This window comes from Spermophilus citellus (genome assembly GCF_964194105.1).
Source record: "Spermophilus citellus genome assembly, chromosome: 15".
In the NCBI taxonomy this organism is placed as follows: Eukaryota; Metazoa; Chordata; class Mammalia; order Rodentia; family Sciuridae; genus Spermophilus; species Spermophilus citellus.
The window spans coordinates 27591367-27613707 of NC_138195.1; the positions used below are offsets into that span (position 1 = coordinate 27591367).

The 22341-nt window shown below is 32.2% G+C and overlaps 1 protein-coding gene across 2 annotated transcripts in view; it reads left to right on the top strand.

Annotated features, from left to right (window-relative positions):
- LOC308634319 (ankyrin repeat domain-containing protein 26-like) overlaps positions 1-18170 on the top strand; it is a 29828-nt gene extending 11658 nt beyond the window's left edge. Inside the window, exons 2-9 of one of the 2 annotated variants that reach the window (XM_081268128.1) lie at positions 713-757; positions 4856-4889; positions 5206-5344; positions 8651-8873; positions 10729-10906; positions 11527-14038; positions 15514-15660; positions 17829-18170. In XM_081268128.1, the coding sequence (XP_081124254.1) occupies positions 713-757; positions 4856-4889; positions 5206-5344; positions 8651-8873; positions 10729-10906; positions 11527-11592 (685 nt within the window). In that variant the 3' untranslated portion in view covers positions 11593-14038; positions 15514-15660; positions 17829-18170. The remainder of the gene's footprint in view (positions 1-712; positions 758-4855; positions 4890-5205; positions 5345-8650; positions 8874-10728; positions 10907-11526; positions 14039-15513; positions 15661-17828) is intronic. The other variant, XM_081268129.1, reaches the window with a different exon arrangement.
- The last annotated feature ends 4171 nt before the right edge of the window (positions 18171-22341 follow it).

Consider the following 22341-nt stretch of genomic DNA (forward strand, 5'->3'; position numbering starts at 1 on the left):
AATTCAATTCCTTTCAAACTCCCAAGAAGGTTTTTTTTTTTTTAAAGTTATTTATTTATTTATTTTTAAAGGTTGATTCGCCCAAGAAGGTTTTTTGATAGATACAGACAAGCTTATTCTAAAATTTATGTAGAAGGACACAAGTTCTAGAATACCTAAGAGAACCTTGAAAAATTAGAACAAAGTGGGAGGAGTCACTCTATCCAATATGAAAGCTTACTGTACAGCTGTAATAATCCAGACTGTGTGATGCTGGCAAAGGGATAGATACAATATCAACGGAGACCACGGAGAGGGACCTGGGCAAATGTTCCAAGGCAACTTTTAGTGAAGGTGCAAAAGTAATGGTGTGGGGGCAACTAGACATCAAAAGACAAAAGAGTAAACCTCAGCGTAGGCCTCATACCTTTACAAAATTAGCTCCAACTGGCTCATGGACTTAAGTTATAAAACTGTGAAAATTTTAGGAAGAAGATATAGAAAATTGTTGGGGCCTAAAATTGGGCAAAGCGTTAGACTTTGACTTGACACCAAAACACACTTTCCATAAAAGGGGAAAAAAACCTAATAAATTCAATCTCACTAAAAAAAAAAAAAAAGTAATTATCAAGAGGATTAAGAATCTTCAGTAACTGAAATAAAAATTTAAATTTATTACTTTCTTTGGTAAGTTCAGTCCCTTATAACACAGTAATCTGATTATTTTTTGTAGGGTTTTGCAAACAGTGAAGTTTAGGGATCATCCAACTGTCAGAAGGTAAGTAAGTTTATCCCGTAGCAGCATGTTTATTCAAGTCATACAGTTTTTGATTGCTTGGCATTTTAGAGCATGCTCATTGAAATGAGTCTATCTCTGTTTGGCTGCCTTTTAGGAAACAGCCAACTCACACAGACTGGTTGGTATTTGAGGCCAATGGACATTTATTGATTTAATAGTTTTCATAGTGTTTGATGCTACTTATTACTGTGATTTCTCAAGGATGTTTACTGTTTAAAAGATGCTTTCCATCAACTTCAAAAATAAAAACGATTTAATATCCCAGAATATAGACTTACATTTTAACTTTGACACAAGAGGTATTACTTAATAATTGCTCAAAAATATCTGTTTAAAAAAAGTTTAGATGGTTAGAATGCTTAGTCCAAAGAAGAAGAGTTATGCACATTAATTTTTTGGTAAATATTAATTTTGATTTATTTTTATGGGCTCAGGCTCAACTTCTAACAAAATAATCTCAAAGGGTAAATTTCATTTTCTTTATAAATTTGTGTAGATGGGTAATGGTGATGTCTTGTGATTATTCTCTATGTTTTCTCATATAAATATAATTACAATGGTCTGTAGTTAAATTCAGCTTTTTTATATGAGAATTACATACCAGGATAAAGCCTGAAAATTTACAAATTCATTTTGAAACAAATTCATAAGTAGTCAGAATGTTACTATTCTGAAGTCTGTATAATAGCATTTGAGTATTTCAAGAGAGGTTTTTATCACTATGATGATGTTTTCTTTCATCTTGTATGATTGTGTGTTTAAAAACTATCTAAATTGCTTAATATTATATTTAAAAACAAAACCAAGCAAATGTAGCATACATGAATTGTTATTTTCCTAAGCACCATTGCTTGTGGGTAAGGAGCTCTAGTCGCTCAGTACAGCATCCAAGCTTTGTAAGCAATCATCTATTATTACTTGCTGCTACATATTTTACACTCTCCTTTGAATTTTCTAGAAAGCGCCTAGATGCCATATACTCAATCTTTGTGTTATTCTCTACATAGAATGGTTTTCTTGCCTGGTAGGATCTCTTATATTTTACCCGTACCATAAAGTCTTTCTTGGGCTCAGATCTAACGTTTTGTGTACTAACTCTTATATATCACATTGTATCATAATTATACATCTATTTTTCAAAACAAAACAGAAGATGTACATTTTCTTATATTTAGCTTCCACTTCATAGATTTTTTAAATTAGTAAATGAATTAAGATGGGAAAAATTGGAGTTTTACCAAAGTTGCCTTTTATTCTGTCAGTAGAATTATTGGAAATCGTTGGCTTTTTTTGTGGATTTTTTTAAACTAGTGGTCCTGCCTTGCCCATGAAGAAAGAAAAGAAAGACAAAGTTGAAAAATGGATCTCCAAAGAGTATGCAATTACACCATCTTTAGGGTTGGCTGACTCATTTGCTGGTAGTCTTCTGCAAATGAAGGATGGTTGCAGCTTAGGTGAAATAAATCAGGAATAAGGAAGAAAAAAAATCCATCCTTCATTTCCCTTTGAAGGGGTATTAGCAGTCAATACTTTTTTTTATATTGGCGACCTCTTTAATATCTAGAGACTGGATATTATAAAATCAGGCCTCCTTTATTCAGTATATACAGAATATATACAGTACAGCAAAGTTAAACTAAATGCATAATACAGGGCAATGAAATTTTCTAGCACACTCTAAACAAAACACCTTTTGCAATTTCTTCCCTTCCACCTCCTCAACCCAGTGAACAAGTATAGACAGTATTCTGTTCACAGGTAGTTTAACAATTCCAAGCACAATATTTCCCATCAGAAGAACTATTTACAAAAAGTTTTACTCTACTACTTCTACTTTCAAATACATCAAGCACTTCTAAATATATAGAAGGACTAGATATGCCACAAAGAACCTGTCCTCTCTTTAGACAGTACTGGTAAATAAAATTGCACATGTAGCAGTGATTATAAACTAAAGTATAATAATATGACCATTTTTTCCTCAAACCTTTTCCTACTCACTTCTCTCTACTTTCAGTCCAGTGGACAAGAATAGGCATATAAGTAATACTTAGAGATGGTTGAACAAATTAAAATCCAAAAGTCATTTATGAAGGCAAGCTTTTTTTTTGTCCACTAATGTACATGACAAGCTTGAATAAAGTGCACACATGTAACAATAGTTCTAATTTGGAAATGTTTTCAAAATGTGAGCATTCTGGTCCTTTGCTGACCCTGTGGGCTTTAATGCTCAAATTTTCAGAAAACAGTACTTCCTAGAATTGAAACACAAAACATACAGAATTTGTTTACTAATTCTCCTTTTGTCATATACTAGTTATATATACTCATTAACATCTAGAAAGACTATATGTAGATTAGGACACATTTGTCCTTTATATACACTATGTATACAGCAAAGTAAAACAAAACCCATAAATATGAGGGATAATGGTTTCTCTTGCCTCATTTAAGCATACTGGCATGGTGCTCCAGAGAACCAGCACACAATGTATACTACTCAATAGGGGATTTGGCTATTATATCTCCGAGACATTTCATAAAAATTTTCACAAAGAAATTTACAAAAATGTGTTATATTTCACCACTTCTACTTTTAGCATATATCAGTCACTTTAGAATATCTAAAAAGTCTAGATATTTCAAAAGAAAGTATTTAGCATTTTCAACTATGTATACAGTAATGAAGAATAAAACGGACACACACACAAAAACAATGGTTACAAGATGAAAAATGTCTTTTATATATAACCAGTCTGGCATAGGACCTCCTCCTTCTGTCAAAAGTCTTCTCCATGTCCTCTAACCTACTGATTAAGCATGGACAAGTGTCACTCCTAGAGGTGATCTAACAAATCTATTTCAAAGTCACTTCCAGAAGACATTTCTGATTTTTTTTTAAAAGACATTATTTAACAAGACGTTATTTTCTCTGTCATACATGGGCAACCTCTTCACATCAATAATGTTTAGATGGAGCAAAAGTTTTAAATGGTTGGGGGGGAGAGTTGAAAGCAGCATTTTCACATTATATACACAGGCCTCCTACGAAGTGCAGGTAAACCTTCCCAAAGGGTGGTGGGGTTTCCGATTGGTCAGATAGGGTAGGGGTTATAATGTAGATGCTTCCCGACCGTTTCCCTCTGGTACAAGGAACACCAACCGCCCAGGTCTAACCGTTCCACCGGTTCCACCCGTCCTCCTCTTTGCTTTGTCTTCCAGGACGGTTAAGGCTTTGTCTGCCTTGTCAGGTCAACGTGCGATCTCCTGGAGCCGCACCACGCGGTCATGGAGAGTCCTAGTCTGCCAGGCTCCACTGTGTAGTGGCCAAGCTTTGGAGCCTCCACTCGCCTTCTTGGGCCCTTGAAGCCCCTACCGGCCTCTGTGGCATTGAGGAGGCGGCCAGTCTCGCTTGCCTCCCCTCCCCTCGCCAGCCCTGCACTGCTCAAAGGTGCCAGTCCTCAGTGCTTCTGGTGGACTGCGGCCAGTCAAAAGGGACCCCACCCTACTCGCTGGCCCAGCCCCAAAGGGCCCGGGGAAGCAGATCTCACTGAGTATCTTACATCACGCTCTCTGCCGGAATTGGCAGTCTATACTTTTTGTGAAAATAAGACAGAATGATGTAGTTCAGGTCAGAGGAAGGGAAAACTCCTGCTGCTGACAGGTTGACAAAGATGAAGCCAAGTGACTTGGACAAGGAGTAAGTACCTAGTCTTCATGAAAGCCTGACTTCAATGGAAAATTGTAGGAAACTCGTTGGAGAATTTCTCCAGGGAAAGGCAATGGAAAAGTGAACAATGACTAAAGAAGAATGTGGAACTAAGGAGTTAAAGAAGAAAAAAGCCATGTTTTTGGTGTATTTAAATTTTATTCTTTGTTTTGATTCTATTAGTAGTAACATTCTTGATTCCTTAATGCTATTCTTTCAGTTTACACCTGAAGCTTCCTTGTGGGAAATTATTATAAAATTTATGTGTATAAGAAATAAATTAAAAATATAGGTGATTTATATATAAAAGATAATAGTCTTAATGCATTTTATTTTTATGAAAGAACTTTCTTTGTTTTCTTTTTTAGGCCCTCAGAGAAAACATCTAATGAAAAGGGCAAGGTATTGTTAGAAATAATACAAAATAATATTTTATTGATAAAGTATATTATGAAAGGCAAAATGATACAGTACAAAAAATATGAATTAAAAATATATTGTAAAAGATAAGGTGAAAGAATTGAGAATTTCTTGTTATATATAAGGTTTACTTTGAAAATGACTAAGAAAGAATAACCATTGACAAAGGTTTCCTTTTGACAGAAATCAGTTCTTTGAAAACCTACCTGTGCTTTTGCTTATATCAAAGATGAGTAATTACTACCTCTATGTATTTAGTATATACGGTACATTTTGATATTGGATTATTGTTTGATAGGTCAGAAAACAAATAAACGCTATGGAGGATCTTGGTGAATCACAATCAGCTGTAATAGCCGCACAGGCTTCTGAGGTGGCTTACCCTGATTATGAGAATATTTTGGTGGTAATTGAACAACTAAACAAGCCATATGAAGGTAGGACCTTTGCATAAAGATGAGGCCTTCTGATGTATATTATAGAAATAGATGCACATAGGATGCTTAGCACAGTACCATAGAACACTGATGTGTTACAATGATGTTCATTTCAGAATTGTGCTTTGCATTAAAATACAATGAGAACTGTGATATACTCTCAAGTAAACACCTGGATTATTCCCACTGTTCTTTTCTTTGTGAATGTCACTCCCACTCCTTTTCTTGGCTCTGTTCCTCTCTTGTGCCTTGAGGATCATCAGGTCAGGTTACCATTGTCTCTACCTGAATTTTGTAGTAAACTTAGACCTATTTTCCCTGCTATTTCACCTCCTGAAACTATGCTCTTTTATGCAACCTTATGTCAATAATACCTCATTAAATCTTTCAAAAATAAAAATCTGTATTCTAAGAAGAAACATATAAGACAGTGGTTGGAGAGATACAGGATAAAGCTAGAGGTCTTGAGGTCTTTAATATTATAGCAAAGAGAAGAGATACTTGGGTTTTAAGGAAGAGATAAGCATTATCAGAAATTATATTTTAAAAATATATGATTGTCTGTATTTTCTTTTCTTGATGTGTCTTTGTTTGATTTTGTTATCAGGATTATATTTGCTCTATAGCATGTATTTGGGAGTGTTCCCTTTAAGTTTCATGGAATAAATTGACAAGGTTGGTGTTTGTTCTTCTCTAAAGATTTGTTAAAACTTGGATAAGATTCCATCTGGTCCTGGAGTTTTGTTTTATGGAAGGCTATTAATTGCTGTTTCAGTTTCATTACTTGTATCTTCCTGGTGCAATTTGGGCAGCTCATGTGTGTCTAGAAATTTTTCAAGGTTTCTAGATCTTCCAACTTATTGGAGTACAAACTTTTAAAATAGTTCCAAATGATCCTCTGGATTATAGAAATATTTATTATGATATCTTTCATCTGTAATTTTGTTGATTTGTTTCTTGTCTTTGTTAGTTTTGCTAAGGCTTTATTGACCTTATTTATCTTTTAAAAAAGCTGACTCTTTGTCTCATTGATCATATGTCTTTTTATTCTCAGTTTTTATTAATTTCACCTCTAATCTTAATTATTTTCTGTATCCTACTGATTTTGGAATTAGTTTGTTCTTCCTTTTCTAAGACCTTGAAAGACAGAACATTATTTATTTGGAATCTATTTTTTTTAAATGAAGGTACTCAATGCTATAAATTTTCTTCTTAAAATTGACTTTATAGTGTCTCAGAAATTTTGATATGTTGTATTTATGTTTTTGTTTTCAAATATTTCTGGCTTTATTCTCTCATTTCTTCTATGATCCATTCCTTATTTAAAAGAATATTGTTCAATTTTGTTCTGTTAATGTGATTTCTGTTATTTTTCCTGCAGTTTATTTCTAGTTTCATTCCATTATGATCTGATAGAATATCAGATATCTGATAGAATTATCTGTTTTTTTTTGTATTTACTATGACTTACATTATAGAATATGGCTTATTTTGAAAAAGTTTCCACAAATTGCTAGTAAGAAAGTGAATTCAGCTATTAGGTCCACTTGATTTATAGCATTACTTAGATAAAACATCTATTTTTTATCCTTGCATGACCAATGTATTGATTACAAGGCTGTGTTGAAATTCCCCAGTGTTGTTATTTTGGGATCTATCTGGGATTTTAATGTCAAGAAACATTATTTTAATATAATTCAGTTCACCGACATTTGGGGCATACCTAGTGACTATTGTTTTAATTTCTTGTTGGATTGTTGCCTTTACTAGTAGTAGTGGCATTCCTTGCCTCTTCTGATTAATTTTGCTTAAAATTTACTTTGTCAGATGAGAATAGCTTCTCCTGCTTGTTTTTGGAATCCATATAAATGGAAAAATTTTCCAGGATTTTACATTCTGTCTGAGGGCATCTTTGCCTATGGGATGAGTTTCTTGCAAACAACATCTAGTTGGATCTTGTTTTTGAATTCATTCTACCAATGTGTGTCTTTTAATTGGGGAGTTGAGAACAATTACATCCTGTGTTGTTATGGATAGATGTTATTTTCTGCCTTTTTGTTTGCTATATTTCTGTCTTGGTTTTCAATAGTTGATTGCTCTTCTATGTGACAACCTACACAGTGCAAACCTGTATTATGCACAAGTCAACTGTAGTTGTCGGCCACCATGCTCTTTGGTTTCTTTCTGTTTGCCTCCTAAAAATGCAATTTGTTTTTAAAAGTATATTTAGACCTCTTCTGCTTGTAAATTTTATTTTGACATTCAAATAAGCTACTTAAAAACAGCTTGATCCTTTATATCTTGTTTTTATGCTTTGTTAGGTGATCTGTCTAGATTGAATTCTCCACTACTAGGTAAGAAATTTCTGATGACTTTATCCATTGTCCTGTGAATTATGAGTTTTTTTCAGACTGACTGAAGGGAAGAGAAACTCTTTTTTGGCACTATGTGAGCACCAGACAGCTTCCTTTAATCTTTTGAAATGTTTTATCCCTAGATCTCAGATCCTTTCCTTGCACACATGTATTGTTAATTATTCTGCTAAATATTCAAAGGAGCCCTTTAAAGTCTCCATGGTTCATTCTCTCTACTGTTCTCTTATCTCCATTGCTCTGTCCTGTGATCTCTCTCTCTGTCTTGATTTTACCGGATTCAGTTTCATTAGCTCAGTTTAGGGAGTTAGGTAGATTAGTTGGGTTCCTTCTCCTTGAGTCATCTACTGGAAAATTTCTCAAAGCAAGGAGTTAACAAAATTGCAAGGCTTACTTCATTTACTTTATGTCAGGAATTATTATCCTCATTGCCTGAAGGACAACAGTCTTGAAACTATTGTTATTTTGTTTTTTGTGTGTTTTGGTTTTATTTGTTTCAGGTAGGAACCTAAAGCTGTACCTGTTTTTACCACTTGACTTGAAGCAGATTGCATTAGCATCTCAGCACTTGCTGTATGTTGGGGATAAAGCCTTCTTCATCTTGTGCCCAGATGCTTCCAGTTCATTCCTTATTTCTCAGTGTAGTCATATTATATCCAGGGAAATCCTCCTATGGATCAGATTCTCTTATGTGATCACATAATTTATTATTTCATTGCATCATTATCTGAATTTATAACAGTCATGTTATTTGTCATTCTTCTCCACTGGCTAAATAAGGGCAAGATTCTCATCTGTTTTATCTGTAGATCTTAGTATAATGTGTTCCATATGATACATTTGTTCACCGTACAAGAGTATATACAAAAATATATACTCCTTCATATATGAAATATTCAAATATTTTGTTTCTATTTTTTTCTCCATGATGCAGATTCTCATAACCTAATGAAAATCCAAAATGCAGGTCATTCATATCAAGAAATAATAAAACTCAAAAAAACCAACTGTTCACAGTGTTTATTACATAAGAAAGAAGTTGCAAAACTGGAAAATAACCTTTGTGTAATAAAAGAGGAGTTATCAGAAATGAAAAAGGTGAAACCTAAGTTAGAGCAGAAAGAAATGAAATGCAAACAAGAACTCTGCAACTTGAGGTATGATACCCTAGACTGAAAGAAATCTTTGAACTCTTTTCTTTACACTAAAGGTACATAGGGAATTTTTGTAATTGCTGACTTACCTGCTGGCATTTTGCAACGAGAAAGCTACTTACTTTGCAGTGTCTGAAATTCTTGCAAATAAGGTAAATATTGCTAACCCTGTTTACTTCTAATAATTAAATGCATATTATTTTCAATCATAATTTCAATGGTTATATAGAAATGCCACTATCAGAGGAATCCCACTATTTAACAAAAAGAATTTTGGATTATTTTTCATTTATATTTTAATTTTTGTATTAAAATTGATGGTTCATGGAACCATGTTTTTATTAAGGTATCATAGTTGTACATAATGGTAGGATTTGTTGTTCCATATTCACACATGACTGCAATATAGCAATATAATTTGGTCTATATCATGCCCTACTTTTTCTCATTTCCCTCCCCTTCTTTCTCGCTCTAATCACTTTCCTCTACACTAGTGATCTCCCTTTGATTTCCATGAGACCATCCCACCCCTTTCTTTTCCTTTTTCTTTTCTATTTTCCCATAATAGAGAAAACATGTAGCCCTTGATCTTACAAATTTGACTTATTTTGTTTAAAATAATTGTCTGTTTCCATCTATTTACTGAAAATGACATAATTTCATGGAAAATATTTTCTATATCTGTTAAGTTTGAAAAAATTCTTTAATATAGAATTATTTGGTTAAAGAAGAATAACTTCATGAAAAGGTATTTGATCAAAATTTCTAAATTGCTCTCAAAAAAGTTTAATTTACAGTTCCACCAAAGAGGATAAAATAGACATTTTTTTGTACCCCAAAATATGTTTTTAAATATTTCTGCAGTTTTCTTTTTTTCTGGTGTTGGGGATTAAATTCAAGTTTGGTGCAGCTAGGTAGGTATGCTGCTACTGAATTACACCCCCAGCTACAGTTTTAACCTGAACATTGATTAAACAAAGAGTGAAATGAAAAATATTTTATTCAAATTCTCCCTCATACATAAATAAAATTTCATCAAATTTCTATGTTGAAAGAATATATATTTACTATTGGACTAAATATTAGGTCCTGCCTTGTTCCAAATTGGATTTTGAGTTGTTGATAAAATACATAATGATAAACAAGCTAAATAGAAAGTGTTACCCTAAGAGAAACATAAAAGATATAATAACAAGTACTCAACTACATAGCCTGGTCTTGGGTTATACTAATATGCAGATGTATGGTGTGTGAACAACTATGAAGGTAGTATGTTACACTGGCAATCAATAGCAGTGATTGCTGTTATATTTCATGAATATAAAAGCTAATTCTAGTAAATTTATAGACTTGCTTATAAACTATAACTTATTTAACTTTATATTATATAACTAAGGAAGAATTATGAACCTGTGAAAATGATCTTTGTTTTTTGTTTTGGCAATTCGGGGGATGGAAAATAGAGCCTCCTACATGTCCCACATCCTCAACCCAAATCATTTTGAATGTATCAATTTACTAATCCATTTCAAAATGTCTTTTCCATGATATCTACTAGAGTTACTAGTAATAGAAACTTCCCAATTGACAGAAGTTTTCATTGTTACTTTTAAATACATATATATTATATAAATAAATATATATATATATAAATATATATATATATATATATATATGAGATATGTGTGTGTATATTTAAAGATTGAGAAATTAAAAATATGAGAACTAGAAAGGGAAAGTATCTTAGAACATAGAATTTTTATTAGGATAATAAATCAACTTATGAAGAGCCAAATCACAAAACAAACTATTTGTTTTCTGACAAAATAAATTTTAAGATAACCATATTTAACTCCAGGTATGCCTTAAAAGAAAAAGAGAAGAGAAGAAATGCCAATAAACTTGAAAAAATGAACAACCAGTTAAGAGAAAAGAAAGACGAATATGACAAAAAAATTGAATTAAACAAAGAACTTCAAATATCTTTTAGGACATTAAAACCAGAATTAAAGACTGCAAGAAATAATTTGAATCAGGTAGTCTTCAGTATAGCTTCAGATTTCTTACTGTATTTATATCTGTTTAACTTAATATATATGGTCATGTTTCACTTAATGTTGGGGACATGACCTGAGAATGTGTTGTTGACAATCATCATTAGCATTTACTTACACAAACTTCATACATCTCCCACAAACTTCTGGGACTATTATTGAAATGTGTAGTCTGTTGTCTTACCCAGCAGTAACTGTGTAACACTATGTGACTCTATTATTTGGGTTTAATACAAAATGTCATCTCTCCCTAAAATGAAATTAAGACACTTATGGCTAAATTTATTTATTGCTTATCTTGGCATGCTCCCATTTTCTGAATGGAGTAAAGGTGAGTTGAGTTTAATCAATAGCATAAATATTAATTTATGTATTTTTACGTTAAGATAATAAGATAAAGAGCTTTGAAAGTATTATGGGACTTGTTAAATGAGTTTAAAAATTGTTTTTTATAATTCTGTTTCTGTATTTAAGAAAAGTTTTTGCTACTTGACAAATTTACCTTTCATTTCTGCAGTTAAAATTTTGAATAATTCATGTGGGATCAAAGTCCATATGTTTTAATAGACTACTAGATTTCTCTCTCTTTTTTTTTTTTGCAGGTACTGCTCTTGATTATGCTTTTAGACTTTCTTCCCATTGCTAATACAAGACCAATACTTTACTGAAATGAATCTTTAGGTATTAGCTGAACAAAAGGACATCCAGAGGCAACTTAAGAATATAATGCCAGAATTTATAAGATGGGATTCTATCAAATCATCTTTGCAAACAAAAGGAGATAGACATGGCAAAAAGAAAAGATGTTTCTTGATTTTCTGTTTTCAAATGTTTGTGTGTACATGTTGTGTGTGTATGTGAACATATATTAAATGGTAACTGGCATTATAATGGAAAAACAGAGAATTTTAAAGCCAAATATGTATATCCTTGATGTACACATTTTGGGTGTTTTGGTCCCATTGGCCTAATTTACGTTCTTAATTCAAGTCCATTTGCCGGCAGCAGTCCAGTAGTGATTTTCACTTTGGCCACAACTAGAGAAAAGGCTTTTGATATTTACCATAGGAATTGATGATTTTTCATGATCTCAAAACCCTTGTCACTAACAGTAGTTGTTCTAGTTTGGAGCAGGGATATCACCCTCTTGGTATGCTAATGTAGAGGTCTGCTTATTACTCCCATCATTAAGCAGGAAAAGTATAACCAGCAGAGCCCCTAGTTTGGATATCATTTACTCACATATGAGATAAGAAACAGTTTGCTCCAAGAAATATCCTATTTAAGTATAAAAAATTTTTGTAAACAATGATATGCCATAATATTTTACTTAGTGATGATTTATTGGTAAGTATGTCATTACAATAAATGAGGTCAGTTTATTTCCCCTATTTCACATTTATTCACGTTTCAGCCTTTATAAAAAAGAAATAAATCTTACTGAGCAGAAAACAGGATTTTCTAAGAGCCTAACAAATATGACCTTATTTACAATTAGTATTATGAAACACAAGCCTTCTTTTGTGTCTTTATTTTTACAGTAGAGAAATAACTGGTATGATGAAAAAGCACCTGAAGCAGCTTGCTTATATTTATATCATTCTGTTTTTCACATTTTGATAAAAAGTTCATTGGTATATATAAAACTGCTTAAGTACTGTCCCTAGATTTATCATTTATCAATAGCTGCAATTCTTATGATTACAAAAATAGAATATGTGTAGAATATTTTCAGGAAAAGGGAACTAAAAGAAGTTTGGGGAATTTCATCTGTGCAAATATGTGTTGAGCTAAGACCCTTATTATGGGTTGGATGTATACGTGAGGTATCAGAGAGCAAAGTTTTTTCAACATGGTAAAACATACTAATCACTTTATGAATTGAATCTGTTGTAATTCAGAGAAAGGCTTTTTCAACTCTGAAATGTCTTAAAATTATGATATTTTTATACTCGTAGATTCATTATCTTCAATAAACATTTTGAAATTTTTTGCTTCTACAAGCTTTGAAGTTTACATCTGATTTTTCTCCAGTTGGATATCCATTTACTGCAACCCCTTTATTGTGTAAATGTACAGGTTATTCTTTAGTTTCAGAGAAAATTGTGACATGTTATTTTATTAAATGCTAGCTAAATGTCTCCTTGTTTTTACTTTGAGGTTTCCACTAGGAATGAAACAGAGAAAGAGCTGTTGCATAAATACCACATATTGCAGGATAAAATTGCTATGATGTGTCTGGAAACAGACAAAATAAAATGTGAGAATCAGGAAAATGAAAAGAAATATCTTCAGGTCATTGAAATTTTAAGAAAAAAGAATGATGATCTTCAAAGGACAATCAAATTGAATGAGGAAACATTTACAAAAACAACATTCAAATATAAGACAAAGATTAGTATTCTGAAAACTGAGATTTCAAAGCAAAAGTTAAAACTGGAAAATAAAAAACAAAGCACAAAAAGACAAGAAACAAAAGTCAAATCATACCCTTTAAGATGTGCTGTTGCTCCACAACCTTGTGACGAAAATCAGATGTCACAAAATGAACTAGAACTTTTTTCCCAGGGACCAAGAGATGAGTGCCTTGGTTTAAAGAACAAGGAGAATTTCTGTATTTCCAAATTAAATATTAGTAGTGAGATTCTTTCCCCAAAGGTTTCCAAGCCTGGAAAAAAAATCAGTAGCCAAGGAGCAGAGCTCTGTTTTCATATGATACATGATATTAGAAAAATGACTATGGTTTTAAAACAGGTACATAGAGACCTAAAACAAACCCAGTGCCAAGTGAATAAAATGAAACACATGTACCAAAAAGAACAAAGTCAAAACTATAGATACATTGACGAGCAGGAATGTATAGATGAGAAATTTTCTCAAATGGAAAATGAAATCACATTTCTAAGACAGCAATTATGTCACCTTCACAACAAAGTTGATGATAAAGAAGACATAATTGTCTATATCCAAGAGCAATGTAATAGTATAAAAATAATTCAGGATCAGGCCGAAAAATCCAATCTCAAGCTTAAAAAAATAATTAAGTTAAGGAAGGAAAATCATCATTTAAAAGAAAAACTCTATCATTATAAAAAGGAAAAATCAAAAAGAGAAGTAAGTATTAAGATATATGGTTTGTCTTTGAAAGAGAATTCAGTGATTTAATTATAGCAAACCTGATTTCCAACCCAATGAAATGATTCATGTCTGAATAAGTCTGCTGATGGTTACACATTGTGTACATCTTTTGAAGTAATGCACCGTCTCTGATGAATATGTAAAATTATGTGCCAACGAAAATAAAAAAGAACGTTTAGCATTACTGATTTTAAAATTAAAAAAAAAAATAAACCTTGGACCTGACAGATGCTTTATTTTGAGTAAAGGCCTTGTGTCTTCACTAGGCATTTTGTCTTAAAGACTGAAGTTTCAAGAGGTTACAGATTGTTAGTAAATATATGGTATTAATAATGTAGTCTTAATATTGCTGAAACAATATCTGATTTTGGTGTTGGGGACTGAATCCAAGGCCTTTTGCAAGCTATGCATATGTTTTACCACTGTAGCCCTGAATAATAATTTTAATGTCTTCAAGTTGCAATACCTTAAGACCATAATGAAACATCAATGGAAATGCTCATACCTAGTTTCATTTAAGAGAGTTACTTTGATAATTCATTCCATATTTCTCAGCTGAACTGAAATGCCAATGCCATATTTTTAATAGATTTTGTTCACAAGTATTTTATATATTTCTTATTGGTAATTTTATTTTATTCATGTAAATTTGCCTAACTTCTGAAAATCATGTCCTCCTCAACACTATAAAAGCATCTACTTGTAATTAAATAATAATTTAGAACAAATGCAATAAATTACAGCAACACCAATGTTGATTTAATTTTCCTGTTGTATCTGGAATTTATTGCATATCTTCACAGATAATTGCTAATACTTTTCATTTCAAGACTCAATTACTATCATGTAAAGGATATAAACTGTTCCAGTACAAAGACAATTGTAGCTGTCTGGTTCATTAATTTGACATTGAATCCTCATTTTCAACAAATGTAGGTGCTGGATTTTTGTACAGTGAGAATGGGTGAGGAGGGAAGAGAATTGTAGGAGTTGAAGAGAGGGAGGAGGTGGAGGCCAGGTTGCCTAGGGCCTCACTTTTTTATGAAATAGGAATCTATTGGAAGCATTTGAGCAGAGGATTGAATATGTTTAGAACTCTGTTTTTAAGTGGAGCTTCTGTTAAAACAGAATAATTTTGACTTCTCTGTAGAATTCACTACTACTAGTCAGACCTGTATGACCATTTCTGTTTGGGAATTCAGAAGGTTCTAAAACATTGCAATTTCATCAAATGAGAATTGGATAGAGGGCTGAATCTATTGTCCAATGAATATGATAGTGATTATGCAGAAAGAAAGCACCTTCTGTGTCCTTACTGGAATTCAGAAAGAAGCAGAAAATTTTATATACATGATAAATTGATGATATTTCTCAGAATCAATTTCAGTTTTAAGTATTATTAACATAAAGTGAACTGATTTACAAAATCTTTAACAGACATATCTCTTTAGGTAGTTGCGATACAACTTCAACAAGAACTGGCCAATAACATGAAAGAACAACCTATGTCAGAGGCATCACTAGAACATTCAAGTTGTCACCTTAATTTAGATGAGGTACAGGATTTGGAGAAGAAACTAGATCAAATCACATGTAAAGTATGCATTAAATTGTACTTGTCAATAGTCAATCTGTACCTGCTAAAATAATTTAAAATATTTTAGAATACTAATTTCTGTGGACAACTTTCTTTGGATTTTTATTATAATTGTTTTTATTATGATTTAATTATCTTCACAGAGACTTGTTCATAAATTCTGAATTGGATTCTTATGATTTTTTCTTATGAAATCATAAATCTTAAAATAGCGACCCTTAGGGCCACACATGAAGGTGCATGCTTGTAATCCCAGCTACTTGGGAAACTGAGGCAGAAGGGTCACAAGTTCAAGGCCAGTCAAGCAACTTAGTGAGGCCCTAAGCAATTTAGCAAGTCCTTGTCTCAAAATAAAGTTTAAAGTAAAGTAAAATAAAATAAAATATAAAATAAAACTGGGGATATCGCTCAGTGGTTAAGCACTCCTGGGTTCAATCCATAGGGTGGTAAATTGCCCAGCTATCTTCAGAAAAGCTGAGAATTGTACATCAATCCTCATACATGTTGAGAAACTTTTTTTTCTGTTAATCAGAATTTTTTAGTGCTACCAAGTTGAGAAACTTTGTTGTTGTTGTTAATCAGAATTTTTTTAGTGCTACCTCTATTGCCATCAAGGCAGATTAAATCAAAGAATACCATTCCATGGAATGTTCCAGGTAATTGAATTATTTCATACTTTTTTTGTGATTGGATACAGAATCTATGTGTAATTGTTAAATGGATTTCCAGATAACTTGTGCAGAAAGTATCATATTTTCCTCAAAATTCAGGTTCATTTTTAAATCATTGGACAAGCTAGGCTTTTCCATTTAAATGTCTTATAAAAGCATACAAATATTTAGATCATGTCTGGTACTTCTATCCAAAGCAGAGAGAGAATAATTTTTCTAGGTTTTCCCAGTGGATCTTTGAAAAGGCAACCTTATTTGGATGTATTGAACAGATATGCATTTCACTAATTTAACATGTAAAACTCAAGTGTCTCTTAGTGTATTAGCTGTGTTGTATAACCATCACCACATCAATTTTAGAACATTTTTATGACCTTGAAAAGAAACCCAGCATCCCTTAGCTGTCACTGCCCTAGTCCCTCCATCTTCCTAAATCTTAGGAAACTACCAACCTACTTTTTTATCTCTATAATTTGTCTGTCATTGACATTTCACACAAGTAGATTTATACAATGTTTAGTCCTTTCTGACCAGATTCTTTCACTAGGATACTGTTTTCATGGGTCATCTGTGTTGTTTTAAGCATCATTCCTTTCTGTTGCCCAGTAATGGTTCTTTTATAGGTCATACCACTTATCCACTCATCAGTTGATGGGCTCTGGGATGCCTCAATTCTTTGGATCTCAGTACTAATGTACTTATACATTTATAAGTTATTGTGTGGACATATCTTTATTCCCCTGCCATTGGACTTTGTCCATTGCACTAATGCTGATTTTACCATCTCTCTACCTTACTTCTCTTGTCTTTTCTGTTTTCATTCATTTGACCCCATTTATTCCCACCTCTTATAAAACTAATTTTTCCTTTCTTCATGAATATTTCTCCATCTTTTCTGACTCTCACTGACCTTATTCTTTTTAGAACTAATAGTCCTTAATTCCTCGGTATACTTTTTCTTTTTTCTTTTTTTTTTTTGGCATGCTATATTATCTGTCAAAGTATAAATTCACCTAAGATGAGAATAACATCTGATATTCATGGCACCTATTCTTGAATAAATAGAAAATAATTTTGCTTAACAGTTGTTTTGGTAAAATTGGGCATTTTATATTATACTGATATTTTTTCTTTGAGATACTGACCTATTGATAATTTTATTCTAACTTTATTTAAGCAATTAAATATAAAATTGAATACACTCAATCCAATAGAGAATTGCTTCATTGAATATTCATAATTTTCACTGTGAAAAAGAATCTAGATTTGCCCATCCTTCATTAAATAGCCAGAATAGGAATTTATAGACCAACTGAAAAGTATGGATTCACCTTTTCTAATATAGCATACCATATTACCTTAATCTACTCATCAGAATGCTACTATAGTTTATATTTTATTGCAATTAAATTTAGGCAAAATTTGTGAATGGGCTTTGTGCTCAGACATTCTAAATGTACTTCTTTTATTATGAAACTCTTTTGTTTTATTCATACAGGCAGATAATATCATTGCAAACCTAGAAGATACATCTTCAAAATATTTACAGCTGGATACAAAATTTGGATTTTCTTTGAAAATCTTGCAAAATATATGTGAAAAAGCAGAGAACAATCAAAAAAAGTTGGAAGAAGATGTAGCAAACCTCAAAAGAAATATGCAAAACAACATAATAGAACATGGTCAAGGAGAGCAGCATAAATGGGAGACTGAACAAATAACAAGACAGCAGTTACAGCAAAACCAAAACCAAACATCTCTAGTTTTAGAGGTGCCTTTATCTGTAATTTGCTTTAATTCATTTTACTGAAAATTTTATTTTGGATATTTTCATTTTAAGTGTGTCCTTTATATTCCTAGAGGAAATTTAAAAAAATGTGAAGTCAATTTATAATATTCTCTTGAATTGTTAAATGATTTTTTTTTCAATTTTGAATTGATTCTACTATTTTTTGAATTTCTAGAATATGAGTACTAACATGAGGGGATTCATGGCTGAGATGGTAGTTTAGTGGTAGATAGCTTGTATAGCCTGTGCGAGGCCCTGAGTTCCAACCCCAATAACAAGAAAAAAAGCAATTAATTTTGACTTAATATACAATAATTATTTGGGTTATATTTTTTTTAAAAAAAATATGTCCTTTTTATTTTCTTTAGACATGTGCAGCAGTTTCAGAAATCTTAGGGCAGTTAAGAGAGAATAATGATGCTTCAGTAATAAATTGGATGCAACTCAGAATTAACAAGCTGGAATCTGAAGTGTCTAAAATTAAAACTGAAAATTCTAATGAAATGAAAATGGAAGAAAATAATCAGCTCCATGTAGAAGAATACAAAATCCAGAAGTATGTCAAAATGTATACTAACAGAAAATACTTAATCTCTTTAATTTGTCTGCAGTGCATAACTTTTAGTGAGATGGGTTCATAAGATTAGTAGGATGCAAAAGCTAATCAGACAATATAATTTTAGGAAGTAATGTTAATAAATGAACTTACTTTTAGAATATTTGTCCAGGAAGTTTATATTTCTCCTCTTTTTTTTCATTCATATGGCTTTCTCTCCTTTCTATTTTCTTAAATTAGTCTACTAGACTGTCAGCTATGTACTTTTGAAGTTTTATAATTCAGTTATATTATGACCAAATTACTTATAGAATTTTTTTTACATAGAAAAAGTAACAAATTTAAATATTTTTGAAGAGTATAACTTAAACCCTAGCTGTATAGTATTGCTAGTACACCCACTTCAGCACAGTCTGACACTTGGTAAATTAACCATGTTTGATCGTGATATTTGATGTTACCCCTAGATGGTGCCTAGAGACAAACTGTGCTTTTCAGTTTTGCCTCTCTAGGTAACGCCTACTTGTGATATAGGGAAAGATTATCATAGGGCTGAAAGGAAGTAAACTTTGCAATGTTGTTAAATAATTCCATTGTCAGTGTTGGGGGGAATAAAACAGAATTGGCAGGTCCCACCTCTGATGCCTTGGTAACACAATTCTGAGCTAATTTTCTTGGGAGCTGCCTTAATTCTTCTTAATTATCAACTCAGCTATCTTGTTCTGCTCCAGTGGTTGTTGCTCTGAATTATTTCTCAGTGCCAAATGCTTGATTTCTCCTGGTGATGGTTAGAATGTATAGATGGTAAGAGGAAATACTTGAAAATATCTTCAATGGTTGTTTTTAAATTCTCAACTGCTTTAATAATAAAAGTATGTCTAGCTTAGCTTTACTCTTATATACTAGTTGTATATGTTTAAGAATATACTTTAGTGTATACTGAAAAATGACAACTGGGTATGCATTAATATACTTTAGCATAGCAAAATGTCTTTGTAGGTAGATAAAGTAAGGTACCCATCTTCTCACATAGCTATTGTTCAGATACCAGTATTTTTAATGGTATTCTCAAGAATCCCACAGAGTCTTTCAATAAGGCAGCAGTGTTACCCTTAAAGCATACATCTCTACCTGCCATTACTCTCTCACCTATATTGTTTGAATTTCTTGTTAGGAGTCCCCTAGAAATATGTATACATCCTTAGAACATTTTAAAACCTGTAATCATGTGCCCTACATTGTTTTGAAGGATTTTCAATTTTAAGACTCTTTTAGCTGAGAATTTCTATTTATTCTGATGGCATTTTTTTAAAAAAATACAAGTGATTTGGAGAAAAATGAAATACCAAGTATTTGCCTTTTGCAGTTCTCACAGAATCAATAAGAACCTTCAGGAGGTTAACAGCAGATTCCCAGTGGCAAAACAGAGCAAATCTTTACCTTGCCCTCACTGTGGGAGGCCTGTCCCAGGCTGTCCCTGTGTTAAACTGAAAAATGGCTGGTTACACAACAGAAGTTTTAGCCAAGGAGAAAACATGGCAGGTCCTGCTTCCAACCCACAGCCTTCATGTCAACGCATTGAGGACTATCTGGCTGAGGTGAGTTATGCTTATGTTTTATCTTTTGGATTTCAGATTTCTTATTGTCTTGTTTTGACTTTGATGAAATACTGACTTGTTTAATTAATTGATTTATGAATATTAAGTAAAGGTCACAATAATTTATACTCATAAATTTTATAATTTTATAAAGTCTCTGGAGATCTTATTTTCAACAGATACTTATTAACTTTATTCAACTGAACTGACATTTTTAACTTTCCTTAAATACTGAATTTACTCCCTGGTATCAAAAAGAAAAAAGAAAAAAAAAGATAATGATGAATGCATGTGTAAACAAAGATACAAAATTATTTTAATGAATTAAACATTTTAAATGAATAAACATTGGTTTAGAGTTTTGATAGAATTTTTATGATCTTCCTAATCCACAAAAAATATTGCAGGCCTGTCTTGAATGAGGCCTCAATTTTATGTTTTCTTTTGATTTTGTATCTGAACAAAATCAAGAGAAGAGCAAATCTAAGCTTTATAAAATAGCAATATAGTCAAATGTGATGAAAAAGGGAACAAATTAAATAACTCTTAATACATAATTATAAGATCTTAGTGAGCTGATATTTTTCTTCCATCAGTTTGTTAGCTTTTATCCATATTTTTCTGAAAAAAAAAATGAGAGGCTCAGGGTTGAAGTGCCCGTGAGCCATGAAATTGGATGACTGTGCACTAAAAAAGGAAAGTGAAATATTTATGTAAATTGTTAAATACAATGCACAAAGACAAAATGTTATCTTTTGTTTTTACCAGAAAAAAATCAGACAGTATATCATTTAATAAGATAATGATGATTGACCCAGCAGCTCAGGAAGCTGAGGTAGGAGGATCAAAGCCAGCCTCAGCAAAAGCAAGGCGCTTAGCAACTCAGTGAGAGCCTGTCTCTAAATAAAATACAAAATAGGGCTGAAGATGGGGCTCAGTGGTCGAGTGCCCTTGAGTTCAATCCCTGGTATTTAAAAAAAATGTGTAAGTGGAGATACATACAATGCAAAGGAAGATTTCAATGCAAAGGAAGATTTGTGTGTGTGTGTGTGTGTGTGTGTGTGTGTGTGTGTGTGTGGCAACTCTTTTCCATTATTTTTTCTGGGATAAAGACATGTTTATTTTTTAGTGCTTATGCATAGGTTGAAAAATACTTGAAACTTACTCTAGTATTTCCTAGATTTCCTTGCAGAGCATTAGTTTGCCAAAGCATGCAAACTTTAACAGGAGTATGAAAAGCACTCTTCTATCAAGAAGTTCCATCAAATTATTTTATGTGCATGTTTGACTATGTTATAATGCATTCCATTATTATGTATGATTATAATGCACTAAAAAGTTATTTTTAAATAATTTTTTAAGTATTTTTAATATTTTTTAAATAATTTAATTTTGAAAAAGTAAAGACTGGGAAACCTGTAAATCCAAGAAACTTGCCTTCACATTTAAACAGTATAAAGGTTTTGGATATCACATTATTGTTTCACCCGAAAGTATTCATTTTGTTCCGTATTCTAAATTAGAACCTGTTTGAGGAACCTTAGAGAATAAGAATAGCTTTTATACAAAGACACTCTCCATGGGGCACTTGCACTACATTTTCAAGATTTTCCACACATTTGTAAACACATAAGTGTAATTAGCAAAATGTTTCAAAAACGTTGTTTCCAATTACTGAGAATTCAGAGTTACTGTTAAAGAGCTACATATTGTTTATGAATCTGGAAGGTCACAAATCAAAGAGACAAGTTTAAACTGTCTTTAAGGAATATTTATACTGTGTGTGTGTGTGTGTGTGTGTGTGTGTGTGTTTATAATGGTTGAACTCAGGGGTGCTCTTCCACTGAACTACATCCTATTCCTTTTATATTTTTTGTTTTGTGGCAAAGTCTTATGAAGTTCCAGGCTGGCCTCAAAATTGCCTTCCTCCTGCTTCAGCCTCTTGAGTCACTTGAATTAGAGGAATGTGTCACGCACGGCACCTGCTTTCATTCTATCAAGGAAATTTTCTGAAATCTGTGTGTGCATGTTAATAGAGAAATGTTCGTTCATATTCCATGTAACAGTA